The sequence below is a fragment of the Anoplopoma fimbria genome, chromosome 21, assembly GCF_027596085.1.
Source record: "Anoplopoma fimbria isolate UVic2021 breed Golden Eagle Sablefish chromosome 21, Afim_UVic_2022, whole genome shotgun sequence".
NCBI classification, from domain to species: Eukaryota; Metazoa; Chordata; class Actinopteri; order Perciformes; family Anoplopomatidae; genus Anoplopoma; species Anoplopoma fimbria.
In genome coordinates, this window is record NC_072469.1 from 4,805,662 (window position 1) to 4,821,265 (window position 15,604).

The 15,604-nt window shown below is 45.4% G+C and overlaps 1 protein-coding gene across 1 annotated transcript in view; it reads right to left on the reverse strand.

Annotated features, from left to right (window-relative positions):
* Nucleotides 1–15,604, reverse strand: part of LOC129110780 (rho GTPase-activating protein 21) — a 37,201-nt gene that overhangs the window by 16,106 nt on the left and 5,491 nt on the right. The window contains exons 3-6 of the mRNA XM_054622990.1: nt 8,243–8,335; nt 7,241–7,319; nt 6,805–6,859; nt 812–2,807 (exon numbers count right to left, since the gene is read on the reverse strand). Of these exons, the coding sequence (XP_054478965.1) occupies nt 812–2,807; nt 6,805–6,859; nt 7,241–7,319; nt 8,243–8,309 (2,197 nt within the window). The 5' untranslated portion in view covers nt 8,310–8,335. The remainder of the gene's footprint in view (nt 1–811; nt 2,808–6,804; nt 6,860–7,240; nt 7,320–8,242; nt 8,336–15,604) is intronic.

Sequence of the window (15,604 nt, forward strand, 5' to 3'; positions counted from 1 at the left end):
ATACACCAATATGAACTCCAACCAGTTCCACCTTGCGTGCAGAAAACAGCATTCTGTATCTCCACCCGAACTGCCTCCAACATGCTGTATGCAAAGCGTACACAGACACACACACCCTCTCATTTGCATCTGCAGCTGAGTTCTCTCTCTTGTGAATGATTGAAGTATCTGAGCATGTAAAACCCCCCTGATAGAATTTCCCAATGGACTGACCTCTGAAAATAATGCACACTTTTTCATATCTACTGTATGTAAGGACTGGGTATCATTTTGGTCTTTCAATAATGGGAAAACAGCACGTTTTTTAAAAATCAAACTGAGAAATACCAACTTGTTTTTCCACCACAAAAGTAATTTACCTTTTAACAAAATAAGCCAAACTTCTTAAGCATTGTATTGTGTTTCTTGGCACAAGCAGTTGAACGAGGACTTTCCCTAAATAAAACACAGTCTAAAGTTTCCTGCTTGAATCTCCAGCATTTCCTGTTTTAGATCAGGAAATATCACATCAATATGTCTGCCAAGCATATGATGCCAACTTGGATACTTAAAATAAATATAAATTTCGTCAGAAGTCAAGATCATGTGAGAACATGCATATAAAATGCTTTCGGCTCATTAAAAGCATGCTCTCATCTTGGTTTAAACTCGATTTCTGAAGAGTCTTCCAAGCATAAACATACTTTTTGACTCACACAAACACATGCGGTTTCATCTTTTTTTTTCTAACAGGACTACACGGCCACTGCTGTTGCTATAGAAACAGGAAGAGTTTCAAAAGAAGGCGGTGTGCAGACGGGTGCAGTCTTACCTATGAAGGGGATTGAATCCAGGGAGTCGTCCAAGTTGTTGGAGCCAGACTTATGTCGTGTGTCTCCAAATCTTCTCAGATGCATCTCCCTAAAGCTGTCGTTAGACGTCCAGCACATAGCTCCATCTGCAGAGCCTGCCTTCACCAATGGCGGGGACTTGTGACTCACCCCTCCCTGGTTGTCATTAACAGCTAGCACATAGGACGGAGGGCGGATGTGGGGAGGTCCGGAGTTTTTCTCCCTTCTTAGTACAACCACTGTCGCATCCGGTCCTTCCACGCCCTCTGCGAGACCGCCATTAGTCCGTACAAGGGCGCCGGTAGAACTGGAGATTTCTCTGACTTTTGGCTTTTGGGTAACACCTCCGTTAGTGGTGGAGGAACCAGAGGAAGAGGCAGCAACTACGCTTTGTAGTTGTCTCTGCAAGGGCAGTTTAGAGGAGGTACCAGAGCAAGAGGAGGACCTGGCTGACAACCCGGCCTCGGACCTGCTCTCCATTTTCAGACTGTCAGCCCGGCCTCGGGGCTGCAGGTGCAGAGGGGAGGAGTAGCCCAGGTGGTTGCCCACGAGGTTAGCTCTTTGGTCTTTGAGAGGGTCGGTGGTTCTAATCGAGGATAAGGCATGCGCGGGGTCTGAGAAGGAGTTTTTAACAGGCAGGCGCGATGGTCTCATGATGACACCGTCTGTCCGTGGGGTTAGCACGGAATCCGTCGTAAATTTTGTAAACACGGGAGCGGAGTTTGATAATCCACCTCCTCGCCGGTCCCCCTCCTGTCCAGTGAGACTCCTGTTCAGATGAGGTAAAGCTCTCAGGCCTGCTCCCTGCCTGCTGGCTCTGGCTTCCTCTCCCCGACACAGCAGCAGCCTGTCCTCCAACACCACCCTGTCTCCGAAGACAGCCAACCCACCTGGTTCTCCAGACTGCTGCCCCAGGTAGTCACAAGACCGAGCCCGAGGTTTGGGGACTCCTGTGGGGCTGGAGAAAGGCAGGGCATCCTCAGAAGCACTCCGAGGCCAGTTCCTGATCGGTGCTGTCCTCTCTGCTCCACCTCCGAGCCTCTCTTGCGAGACGCTACGTAACGGAGTCACCGCTGTGCCTTTGCCACTTGCGTCGCCCTCGCGGTCATTCGAGGCGCTTCTCCGTTTGACCTGGGAGTCCAGTGCCCCTCTTTGACTGGCGCTAGCAGGAGGCGGTGTACGTTGCTGGGCGTAGGCGGAGCTGGAATTGGCAGCCGCCCGCAGGCTGTCCAGGCGCTCCTGGATGGTGCGGCAACCATAAGTGTGCAGCCTCTTGGCGTCTATATAGTCCTTGTAGGTGGTGTAGTTTTTCCAGTCAATGTTCTGATGTGGGGAGGTGGAGGGGGCTGTGGGAGAGGGTGAGTAGTGGTTGGCGCTGGGTGAGATGGCGCTGGAGAACGTGTCCGGTGAGGCAGAGGCGGCCCGTACAGCTGGAGACAACGTGTCCGGATAGATCGGACCAGGTCTCGAGGATGGGGAGTAGACCGGGCTTTCTGCGGGACGGGAAGAGGGGTACTGCAACTGTGCACCCCCAGGTACTGAGGGAATAAGCGGTCTCGGTCTAGCTGAGCCGGAATCTGCCGAAGGACTGTACCGGTTTTCCTCTGTCCTGTGGCTGGGTCCAGCCCGAGCCGCCCGGGACCCCCTGTCAACCGGATCAGGAGGCATTGCCACTGTCCTCACATTGTCACTGCAGACACAAACCACCGTCTGAGTCTTTGACGTCGGTTGGGGCGGAGGAGATGGCGGAACAGGGATTTCGACTCGGTAGCTCTTATCCGCAGACGCCCCTCTTCTTCCTGGTCCCTGAGCCGGCCCTCGGGGGGTCTCGCTGACTGCGGCGGGCTCTGATGTCTGAGCCATGCCCGCGGTCTTGACTTCTATCCGAGGGTAGCATATGGGAGGGGGCTCGGGGATGTTCTGGGCATTTCCGCTGTAAGCATCATTTCCTTTGAGATATGCATCCTGGGAATACGCCTGCAAGAGATTAGAGGACATTATGTCACTTTGGTTGCTGAGAGGTTGGAAAGCTGAAATAGATCACATTAAACCCCGGGAGAGCATCACACCCAACCACGGACAGGATACATTAGACTTTTGCTTGTAGACTTCTACAGAACAGGGAGTGTTACAGACCTGCTTGTGAATCTATTCTGCAATAAAAAAAACAATTTGCAAATGCAAATCCAAGAATACAAAGATCTAGATCTAGATGACAATTTACTGCCGCCACCCCCACCTATGACTTTTACAGAATGGACTGCACCGCGGCAATGTGGTTGCTCACATCTCCCACTAGTGTCAAGAGTTTCTGTGTTTGATCTGATGAGATTATCAGCAAGACAAACACCGTTACTGAATTCCCTCAAGAACACTGTAAGTGACAGATCGGCAACTGAATTCAGTCTGTCTGAAACAATAAATCAACGGCATGCTAATAGTAGAAACACAGCGCTCTGGTACTCCCCCCCGAAACAAACACACTCTGTTTCAGTTACAGTTTCTCAATCATTTCCTAGGAGACTGCAAACAAATGTTACAGCATGCCATGATACAAATGAACTGCCCTGAGAAGTAACAGATGTGAAAGAGTGGAGAGAAAGAGGGATAGCCAGAAAGGCAAATAAGTAGAGAAAGAAAGCTGGAAAGTCCAGAATAAACCCGTGGAGCCAGCAGTGAGGATTAAGCTGGCAGGGGCTTACCCACCTTTGGTACTGGAGAGTGAGCCCTGAGGCATGAGGAGAGGCTGAACGGGGGACGCCTCTGTCTGCTGTTGCCAGCTAACGCCACTTCTGTCAGCATGGCTCCACAACTCTACTGTCACTGTAGCAACTAGGGTTCTTAACTTTGATTAAAACTTGAAGAAAAACTCTGAAATGTAGCTAATTATAACCCTGCGAGCGCTCCAGTGAAAGACGGACGGCTTCAAAAAAAAGATCCCGGTTGCATACTGAGCGCCGTACATTTCCTCATCCCTCCAGCTCAACTACTTCTGAGAAAATGAAAAGGGAGAGAGTCGTGGTGTTGGACTTTAATCGATAGCACCCTACCTGAAGTGTCAGGTTACAATTGCACTAACAGCAGAGGCAGCCGCAGTAAATCTGCTGCTTGGTTCCTCCCTCTGCATCAGTCATACAGTTAAATAGAAACCAATTTCCTCAATAGGGAAATTACAGGGCAAAGTGTTTGTGGTCTGCTGACATGTCAAGCCAGATGATTTGTTTTTCTAGTACAAACGTCTTTCTCTCAACCTGAAATGCCAAAAACAATAACCTGCCTATACTAAACCGCAGTAGGCATGCTGGGAAAAGGGGAAATATATTTGGAGTTTTAAGGATTTGCCAGAGTCTACATGTCCTAATACGAGCTCTAAAGCGGGGTGAAACATGTCATAAAGAGCTCGGAATCAAATGGAAAGTGAGCTGAAAAGGAAAGGGATTAGTTAGGATAGTTTCCCTTCTTACCAGAGCAGTGATATCCCTGGAAAACTGCAGTCCACAGGTTAGAGAAGGGCAAGCAGAGAGGAAAAACAGGGAATAAAGAGAAGTACACAGGTGAGCATGAAGAAATAGGACGCCATCGATGGAGGTGAGACAGGCGACTTCTCTGACTTCAGCAACGGGCTAAAAATAAACTCGCTGAGCAGAGGCGTCACAGTCGGGAGTGGAAGAAGAAGAAGAAAGAAGAATAGAGGTGAACTTCAGCATTGTTGGTTTTCCTTCTCAGACCTGAATATCTTCTGAGTTGCTCTTCATCCCCATTATTTCCTCCTCTTACCCCCCCCTCCCCCCAGTCTTCCTCCACCCACAACCCAGCTGCAGTCAAGATAACATTGGTGAATGTTTTCTGCTGGCTCTCTCTCTCTCTCTCTCTCTCTCTCTCAACATACTCAGCATTTCTTCCCTTTGCTCTGTCACTCTCACCTGCTCACTGTGGTACACCCCCCCCCCCCCCCCGTCTCGGTTCCTCAGTGGCTCTAAAAACACACATCCAGGAGCCTCTTTCATCCTCTCCCTCATCTCATAGACGCCGCTCTCTATCTCTCATGTGTTCCACTCATGGGTGAGCGTAACAGAACGCTCGCCTTCCTTCCTTCCTTCCTTCCTTCCTTCCTTCCTTCCTTCCTTCCATCACGCACTCCTATAAACAGTGAGCTGAGAGGAGTCAGCTGACGGCAGCTGCACTCCCTCTGGTAGTGAGTGGGCTCAGTGTCTCCAGAAACACAAAACAGATCAACATGAACACATTTTTAAAAAAACATAGTCACAGACACCACCATGTGCGTCATCCATACATCCCGTAAACAGCCTAGAAATCTTCTCCTTGTATGACGTGGATAAACAGGTCACATAGAGCAGCATTCAGGATTTGTATCAATATGTATATTCAGACGTTTAAAGGAATGGCTATACGTGATTCTCACATGTTAACTGAAAACTAAATCATGTACAAACGGAAACGTTTGCCAGTTGAATCACATCTTGTCTTCCCCTTTACTTCAATTTACTTCAGCACATTGTGCAACAGTTAAAGGCAATAACACTGTGGAAGCCAGATTCCGTTAAGTATTACAATCCCTAGTTAACGTTGAATTTGACTTTTCCTCAATGGGGATCAAGGGACAATTGCTTCATTGAAATCCCTCAGCCTTGTGAGGGTTCAGCTTCATTCCAAAACGCCAAAAGCAAGTTTCTGTGGCTTTTGGTGAACTGCGGCCAAGCTAACAAGCTATGTGTGGAATTTAGCAACACACTGGGATCCGACTCGGATCTCTGCTCCAAGAGAGAGAGAACTTCCCGAACAGAGGGGGAACAACGTGTGGCAACTGGTTTTGACGTGGCCTGGCGCTGGTTTATCGTCTGCGGGGCTCTGGACCCTGACTGATGGCGCGGGCCGGCTGCTTGCATCACTGAGATCATCAGCGTGATGGTAGAGGGGGCGTGTCCAGATTTGGCATGAAGTCTTACGCTGCTATTTATGTTGTAAGATGATGATCAAGGCGGGATGAGCAAGTGGTTTGAAAGTCTGACCTTTTATCCCCACATGTGTAATCAATACATTTATCTAGAAGGCCTCGCACCATCCATGAACCTTGCATGGTTCAACGCTGTGACTCTTTAAATATCAGGCCTGACTGTGACCTAGTTTCAAATCTTTACAATGAAATAATCACACAGTCTTTAACACAGTCCTGTCTGGTGATCTGGAGTCCAATGACTCAATCTTGCGTCCACCAGAAGGTTATCTGCTACGGTATAGACGGCTAGTCACTTTATTTATTTGTTAGGGAGTCAAGAGCCTGACGTGACTCACAGGTGAGTGTCGTTTAGCTTCACATTTCGGAAGAAAATGATTCATATTTATCGTTGCGCTGCGGTCACGCTAGTTTAGCTTAGCTTAGCATGAAGCCTGGTCCAAAGTTCAAAAACACCCCCAACAAACAACATCAAAATTGGCCAATTAACATGTTGTGTTTGGTTTGTTTGACCTGTAAACAGGAACATAGAAGTCACATGATGAGGTCATAGGGGGTGTTGCATGATGGAACTATTTTTAGTGACCAGGAAGTGCTCGGTTGCCAAGTTTGGTAACATCGATCCCGCACAGAGACAAAGACCTGCTCTCACCGATCATATCTGACATTTCGCACTTTAGTGGAAAACACAGCACAGAATGTTTTCCACAGAGAATTAGTTAAACTTTATTACTCTCCCTAAAATTACAAATTGTGATTTTTAAATTTCCTGTGCACGTAGAGGTTAAATAAACAAGATACAGCCGACATACGCCCTTCATGACCAGATTGAAAAATGTATTTGAATTGCCATTAGACTAAGATTGATAAAAAAAAAACAGTTAAATTAAACATTTTAAAAAGGGGGACTGGTCTGGTATTAAAATCGGATAGTTTTCTGCTCTAAAAAATGTTAAGCATTTTCAAGCACACTTGCAATATTGACTCATGAATGCTTACCAGCTGCAAAATGTCCTCATCCTTTGGCATCACACAGAGTTCCAGTGAAGCATCGCTGATGGAAGGAAAGGGTGATGTGGGGGGGGGGGGGAGAGGGAGAGCGTGGGAGAAAGAAAGAGAGAAACTGTTGTAACACAAGGGCACAAACTGAGCAAAGTTTAACTTGTAAAATCTTTAACTTTAATAGCTGCAGTTTAATGAAGTGCGAATGAAAGTTACACATGTGCTTGTCAGCGATAAGGAAAGTATTCTCTCTGGATGTACTGAATGTGGTTTTTTTTCAAAGAGGTTTCACAATGGTTGCGTTTTTAGTTTCTGTGCTGGTCCACAAACATGCAGCGGGGGTAAAGGCGGTGAAGGGTTTCAATGTCTGAGTCATTCACTCTGAAAATAAATAGTTAAATAAATAAAATGTGGAGTGTATCGCACATCATACCTGTTCTGGATCAAAGCTATGACTTGCGAGTAGGTCTTCCCAATGATGCTCTCTCCATTCACCTTCACTATCCGGTCCCCTGGAGAGAATAACAAATAATAAATACATCACAAACCTGCTCTTTATTGCTAATAGATACATGACAAATAAACGCTGCCTCTGCACTCTGCAAAAGAAATTGATCTGGACTCCAGTCAATGTGGTTATCGACCAAAGAAAACCACTCTGAAGTAGCTCCTTCCAGCACAAACACACAGCTGTGTTTAGATCAAACGGAGAATACCAATACTTGTTTATTTGAAGGCCCCATGAAGATCCATGTCCATTCAAGCTTTCTGAAGATGGCAGTCTGACAGGAAGAGAGGCGAGGTGAGTTCGGGGAGAGAAACTAGATAATTGTGGGAAACCGCTGCACTCCTTTATCCCAGGAGAGGAGAGGGAACAGATAAAAGCAGACAGTTTAGAGGGCTTGTCCAGGCCACTTAACATTTCCTGTAATACAGAGTGCTAATCTGGCAATAACGCTGACGGAGCCTCAGCTGTTGAACTGGAAGGAGCTGATTTTCACTAGAAGGGAGTTATTTCAAGTATTATTTTTTTTTATCCTGGCTGCTTAAAATAAGAAGTGATTCACGAAATCAATAAGAGACAGAGTGGGAGACAGATTCAAGGAGAGGTTGGAATAACAGAGTGCATATTACACTTTGTCCAGCCTCCCACGAAGGAGCCGTCTGTTATTTTGTAACTCGTATGTGTTTTGCCTGGCGGGTTACGAGGAAGTGGAGTTACCTACAGTACCAACGTGGAGAAATCTTGGCATCGAACGGCCGCTTTGAGGTGAGATGTGAGACGGGATGAGTTAATCGTAAGATCAGCCGGTTATCAGAAGCAGAGCAATGATCCTCATAGATACTGTGTGTGTGTGTGTGTGTGTGTGTGTGTGTGTGTGTGTGTGTGTGTGTGTGTGTGTGTGTGTGTGTGTGTGTGTGTGTGTGTGTGTACCTGTACAGAGTCCAGCTCCGTGGGCGGGGCCTCCCTCCTTCACTTGCTTGACGAAAATGGTGTCCATTGGCTCCAGACGGTTCCGCTGTCGCCCTGGCAACAAGAGAGCACATGCAACGAGGCGATTGGTCACACGCGGTGAGGAAGAGAGGCGGCGGCAGCAGTAATCAGAAGTAGGCCACATCGCTCTGGAGCCGGAAAGTCAACCGCCGCAATCATAATTTGCTGACATTTTAGACCATTTTTTTTTTTTTTTACTGTTAATTGAGATGAAAATTTGCAGATTAATGGATAACAATAACAATCGTTATAGGCAGCTCTAATGAGGATATGAATTGAATGGTTATGTTGGAACATATATATATATTTTGCATTTACAAATCAACATAGGTGTGCAGCAAACCCCTTTTTTGGCCGGAGTTTGACCAAAAAGCCTAGGTGACGTCTTCAAAGCCCAATGATATTAAACTGACTGTTTCGGCCCTACACTGCTGTAAGATTAATTGATACATTTTACAGCCCTGCAAAATGCCTTATTCTCAATTCTGATCAGCCTCATTTCCAGGTTTCTCACTCAAAACACACGAGCTCTTCCTCAGTGGCATTACTAGTTTGAGACAATCAAGCTCCAAGGTTTTATGAAACAAACAACAGTGTTAAACTAATTCCTCCTCTTCCCAAAATATCCCTTTACATCTCAAACGCTCAGTCTCCTGATGCTATCGTACTCGTGCTATCACATGCTCCCTCCCTTAATACATCCATCCATTGAAGCTACTCTGCTGTCGGATGTGTCCTGAGACAGCGAGGAGAGGTCGGGGGTAAACAGGCCACAAGGGAATTTGGTTTTTATACGGCAGAGGAAGGGATGACACGCCGTGTTGTGTGATGTGCAAGGAGCGAGCTAGTGGAGGAAGTCCAGCTAATTAAGACTAAGTAAAAATAGCATGTATAATATGTGTTTTATGGCAATTATGTTCATGCAATAAAGAGGGAGTGACTTTGTTTGTGCGTCTAATTAAGACAGCAAAAGAGGGAGAAGTCGTCTTTCCCTGAGCCTTAAGCCTCAATCTCAGTTGGCCTCAGCTGCCTCTTACAGCCGAGAGGCTTTTGAGGAAGTGCAACATCAGAGCTTCTCACTGTTCCTTCCTCAGGGAGCGCCGACTAAGTACGCATGCTCCTATTTAATTAACGCCCTGCTTCGCATTTACACCGATGCAGTTATGACCCAGTGCAATCAGTGGTTTGTAGAGACCTGAACAGCTGGACTGGAGCAGATGTGAGGTTCAAAGTGTTGCTGAGGAGCAACATCAAAGGTGAGGAGGAGGTGAGAGTTGGTTAATCATCGGTTTACTCAACTTGGTTCAGGAAAACAAGCCTGTTCTGGTCTGAAGGCCTTTTTTCCTCGCCATCTCTGTTTTCCGGGTTCATGTGGGCAGTAAACATACCAGCGTTTCCAGTATATGAGCTTCTGAAATGTTATCATTAAATGTCCTTCTGTGATGACGGCATGACAGTATGTCAAACTCACTCTGCTGCTTCCCCCCAGTGGCTGAAAATGTTACTGCAAACTATTTCAATTTGTGACGTTCAATGTACTGATGCAGAGATTTAATGTCAAATAAAATAGAAGAGCAACACAGTGAGTTTAAACAGACACTCTTACAAAAAGTTTGAAATCATCACCAAAAAGTTTTTCTAGAAAGATAATTCTAAAAAATGAAAGATCACGGGTTTGATACCCATCACAGCCAATGTGCCCTGTTTTAGTGTCATCGTACTCCTCGTTCCCTGTGTATACAGTAATAAACACCCTCCAGGTTTGACTGAGACGTTCACAACAGTTGCAGGCTTGTTTTTCATCCAGCAGAAGGCAGTGCAGCACATAACATGACCCCTCTTAGTGAGGAACAGTGTAAAATTGTTACTGTATTTCCATTCATGTTCTCACTGGATGACCCGGTGAGTGATTGCAGGACAAAAGCTCCACATGTAAAAAAAATAAATAAAAAGAAAACCTTAAGTGCTGCAGTGTGGCTCCATTGCAGCCCTTCACAGAGCGTGATGAAGAATGTGCACTGATGCATTTATGTGTAACGTCACCGACACAATGTAGGACATGACTGACCCGAGGTGAAGGTACAGATGTTAACAAATGCCCCCCCCCCCCCCTCCCTCCCTCCCTTTCTCCCCCGTTCTCTCCGTGTACTCGGCAGACTCCCAATCCAGAGCCAATCTCGCCGAGCTCCAACTCTGCAGCACAAATTGGATTTCTGGAAGTTTCCATGCCACGCAGCTGGATGAACGGGATTAAATGTGGAAATCTAAAGCTCTGGATATTTTTTTTTTAATGCTCCCAACTGTCTAACCGAAGCATAAACTACCGTGTGGATGAAATACATCAGCCTGCCCTGAATCCACTTTGGCTGTTCCAAAACACAGAATGAGAGTTGAGTAACCTTGGCTACTCTTGGGTGGTACTCGAGGCGGATGTTTCAGTAGTGGACAAGGCACTTCATTCACGCCTCACTACATCTTTTGACACTCCGTGAAGCAGGTGCATGTTTGAAGAAGATCTTGGCCTAAAAATAGATTTTAATAACTGCAGGTATTTTGCTCAAACTACAGTGGATAACACCAATCTGAAGTTGACCACATCAACGCCACTTGGTACAGCATTATGAAAGCTGCTAGCGTTTAAAACTGTAATCAATACAAATTTCCTATTCTATTTTAATGCCTGCTTCATTTATTTATGTGGCAAATTCTTTCCCATTTTGCATCCAAAAGACTAAAATAAGTCAAAGCAAGTGTGAAAACAGAGCCTTATTTTTAAAATGTAGTGTTACAAGAAGATGATCATGGTCGTTAATAATTCTCTCATGTTTATTTTTCTCAAGTTATCTACTAATTGATTTGTTTCCCAGAAACTTTAATTTCTCACAAATCTAAATCTCCATTTTCCAAAATGCAATGATGACACCACTTTGTCAAATTCCATTATTTAAAGTTAAATACAACTTTTTATTGCTGTTGTGGAACATCTTTCCTCTAGAAAGCCACAAATTGACCTCGTTGGTTGGCTTCTTCCAAATTCCAGAGTTTTAAAGCCCCTGGAAGCTTAAAGAATGTCTCCAGGAGAACCACGCCTCACGTTTCAATTGCATATGAAGCAAAAAATGTGATTTCTTTTCCTTACTGTAAGTTTTATACGACCCTATCTGGTCCAATCTACTGCAGCAGTGCAAAGTCCACTGGCTGGATGTTAGCGCTGCTCTCTGGCCTCGGCGAGCTCTGGCTTGGCCGTCGTCCCTGGCTGCACAGCTGGGCCCGGTTCTGTCGGCCAGCTCCCCCGTTGTTTTGGGTTAGATAATGTTATTCTTCAGAGGGCCGGGCCCGCTGCCCGCTCACTGCATTAACCCTCCACTAATACCTCTCAGTCCAAGCTAACTGCTCTGAACCATTTGTGTCACTCTTGCATTAACTAACACCACATACAGAAATAAACTAAAAACCTATACAGATGTTGTCGCTCTGCACTCTGAGAAGAAAAGGTGTTTTTCTCAAACTTTCCCAACTTTCAAACCCTGAAGCGGAGGAGGCCTGTGTGTGTGTGTTTAGATGGCTATCTGCGTCGGGTCCCGTCCAGCAGAGAAAATATGAAAATGGGAGGCACATAATCCTGGCACGGTGTATTCCCCACATAGTGTGGGAAGGTCAAAGCACAAGTACACTTTACATAAATCCATAAACTCCAACTTCCTTCAAAAGAAGTTGTTCACTGTCGAACTCCTCCTCAAAGAGACCCGGACTGCTTTAAGACAGCCGACGAGGCCGTCGTGAAAATAAATACTGTAATTCTGTCTTTGTTTCTTCCCGTTCCCATGAAGAAGCTCTCTGTGCCGTTCACACACTAACTAGTCCAAACACAACTCTACTTTGAAAGCTTAAACTCCGCTTGCTAAAACAACCTGCGTACCCGTCGCCTGACCCCCTTGAAATACGTCATGAACCCACATCCTCATCCTTTGAAGAACGCCTCCGTCAGATGGGGAAACGAGCTGTAGGTGCGGGTCTCAGATGGACAGGTCTCATTTCACTAATCACTGCACTTTGTAAACGGCCACACACACACACACACACACACACACACACACACACACACACACACACACACACACACACACACACACACACACACACACACACACACACACACACACACACACACACACACACACACACACACACACACACACACACACACACACACACACACACACTGGGGGAGGACGTGTCAATACACCTCAAAGCCCCCGCCATCACTGACACTGTCAAGTCAGCGGTTTGTCCTTACATGTAAGTAAATTGGTTGGTAAACTGAACTAACATAGCACGTTTCTGAACAGTTACACAAAGAAAATGAGTTATATCGCCCAACAGATGTTGTTTTTTGTGAGGCCAGAACCAGATTTGTATTTGAGATGCCATTATAAAAAGTCTGATAACAATACATCAGCTTATATGTCTTGTTTTTTGTAATATACATTGTATAAACAAGCACTTTTGATGAGGATCCTTCACTTTTGCTTATTAAATAGTTCCCACCAAAGAAAACTGAGCATGAAATGTTCATTATGTTAACAGTAGTAAGACAAAAACACTTAAGGTCTTCGATATTTTACATGTTTCTAAGAATGTTGGCTTAGTTGTAATAGAGATAAGTTGTGATATGATATCATGGACACAAAAATGTAACTTGTAACTGTACAAGTATGTGTAAAACCCAGCAGGGCTACATTCCTGGAGGGGAAGGATCATTTCAAAATAAGTCATTTCCTCAACTGTGGCGTTCCTAACCTGAGTGAGATATGCCTGACCCCGCCGCTACACCACAACAGACTACACACACAACACACACACACACACACACACACACACACACACACACACACACACACACACACACACACACACACACACACACACACACACACACACACACACACACACACACACACACACACACACACACACAACCTGTGTTTTTTCCAGCACAGACAGGAAGCTGGTGGAGAACTTTCCATCCCTTTTTTTTTTTATGAATTCCAAATACCAAAAAAAAAAAAGAGGATATACTGACCACACCAAACAAAACTTGATTCAGTGTTTTGTTTTCTTTCTGTGAATCAAGCCAAACTATCTACCCAGGGATATACAGATCATCTGAGGGAACAAGTGACAAACATCTGGAACCTGAAGATTTTAGCCTAAAATACTTTCTCTCGCTTTAAGCCAACTGGCTGTGAATGTGGAGGGTGGCGTCTGTTTTTTTTTTAACATTTCCAAAAACAAAATGCATCAGCTAAAGTTTAAAAGAAAAAGATTAAACTGTGTGTTGCAAAGTTCCACCGTTAGCATGCTAAGCTAAGAGGCATCCTACCTACAACAGCTTTAACTACATTGGTTTGTCCTTGGATGCTACTTGATGCAGATTTAGGAAAGTTACACCCCAGCTAGCACATTAGTCCTCATTCTGATTCACAACTACTCACACTCAAGTTACAAAAGGACTGGTCAGGAATTCCACTTGCAGCCAGAATTAAATAAGAGAAAAAAAACCTGATTAAATTGATCTAGATTTGGGGAATTCAGTGTCAGGCCTCATGGTAGCAAACTCAGACTGGAGAAGTCATTGCGTTCAGTAAGACATAGATACAGATAGAGAAGGAAAGGCAGGAAGGTTGGAGCGTAGACTTATAGAAGCAGAGAGAGGGAGAAGAGAACAGAGAGATAAAACTTTGGACACAGCTTTGTTAAAGAAGGTGGGGCAGTGAAAGGCCCACTGGAGAATACTGGGGAATTCTGTTTGCTTGTGCTGCATTACGTTCACTCTGCAGACTTTATGGGAACCAACTAAAGTCTGACCAAGAAAAAAAAAAAAAAAAAAAAAGGGAAATAAAGCTGGTATCTGCAGAGAAAAGTGTTTCACGTTGAGTGAAAAACTAATATTTAAACAGATGGAGAGCGTTTTTTTTTCTTATGTTGCCGAGGTACCACAGATTCATAAGCGGAGCACAGGACGCCTCATTTCGGATTTCACCCTTCAACAAGTTGCTAAAATATGCAGCTGGAGAGAAAGAGACACATGAAAGTGTGTGGAGGGGGGAGGGAGGGAGGGAGGGAGGGAAGAGGAGAGGAAGCGAGATAGAGGAGGGAGATTTGGTATGTAGACAACCGCTGTGAAAGGAAACAAACAGATCCAAAGTTGACACACGCACACACATCATTCCTCCGTCTCCCCGTTTTCACGATGCACCTCTCCACGCCGTTAATCAGTGTTTACGGTTGTTTATCTGTGTATCTACGTCAGGTGTGTGTGTGTGTGTGTGTGTGTGGAGGTCTGTCCGTGTTTTCTGGCATGTTTCCAGCGGCAACACCCAGCTAGTCAACATGCGGTCGACAGCCCCCCCCCCGTACTCACACACACACACACACACACACACACACACACACACACACACACACACACACACACACACACACACACACACACACACACACACACACACACACACACACACACACACACACACACACACACACACACACACACACTCTCCAAACACCAACAGCCTCATCACACACTGGCCCAGAGTCAAGCAAATAAACTGCAGTGCAGAGCGCCGGGGAGGCCGCGAGGCTGCAGGGAACATCACAGAAAACTGGAGAATACAACTTTTTTTTTTTTTTTTAAATGTTAAAACAATAAAAACACAGTGGATGTTTTTTATCCGTCTCTGTCCATGTGTCTCTATGTTGTTTTTCGGTGATGTTGCGGGTGTTTTGGGGAGTGTGTGGTTCGCTGTGATGGCGACCAGCAGTGTGCTGGGTGGTCACATAGCAACAATAACAACTCGTAGGAGTCAGCGAGAAATGACACCAAAGCTAAATGTCTACAAGTTCAAACCCACAACAAATCTCCTTCTTTATTCCTCGAGGTGTCTGGCTACATGTTGCTGAGGTGTGAGGCGGTCAAGAATGGTCATTTAAATCTCAACCTTTAAGAGGACATGGACAAAAAGTGAGTAAACGCCAATGACATCTGGGCAAAACTCCATCTGCTGAGGAAGAATGTACGATTCAATACAATCGAAAGCTACAGAAAAACTACTGAATGGACCTTGCGATTAGACTTTCCATTCAAAAAAAATGACCAAAGGCCAAAACGTGATAATTTGAAGGCGTATAAAAACTAGCCTACCAATGCATCTGCCTCTAGGGAGCGGAGACAAATATCGCCTTTTGCCTCACTCAGCAGTGTCTGATTATATTTCACTGAATATAAACGAGTACCAACTA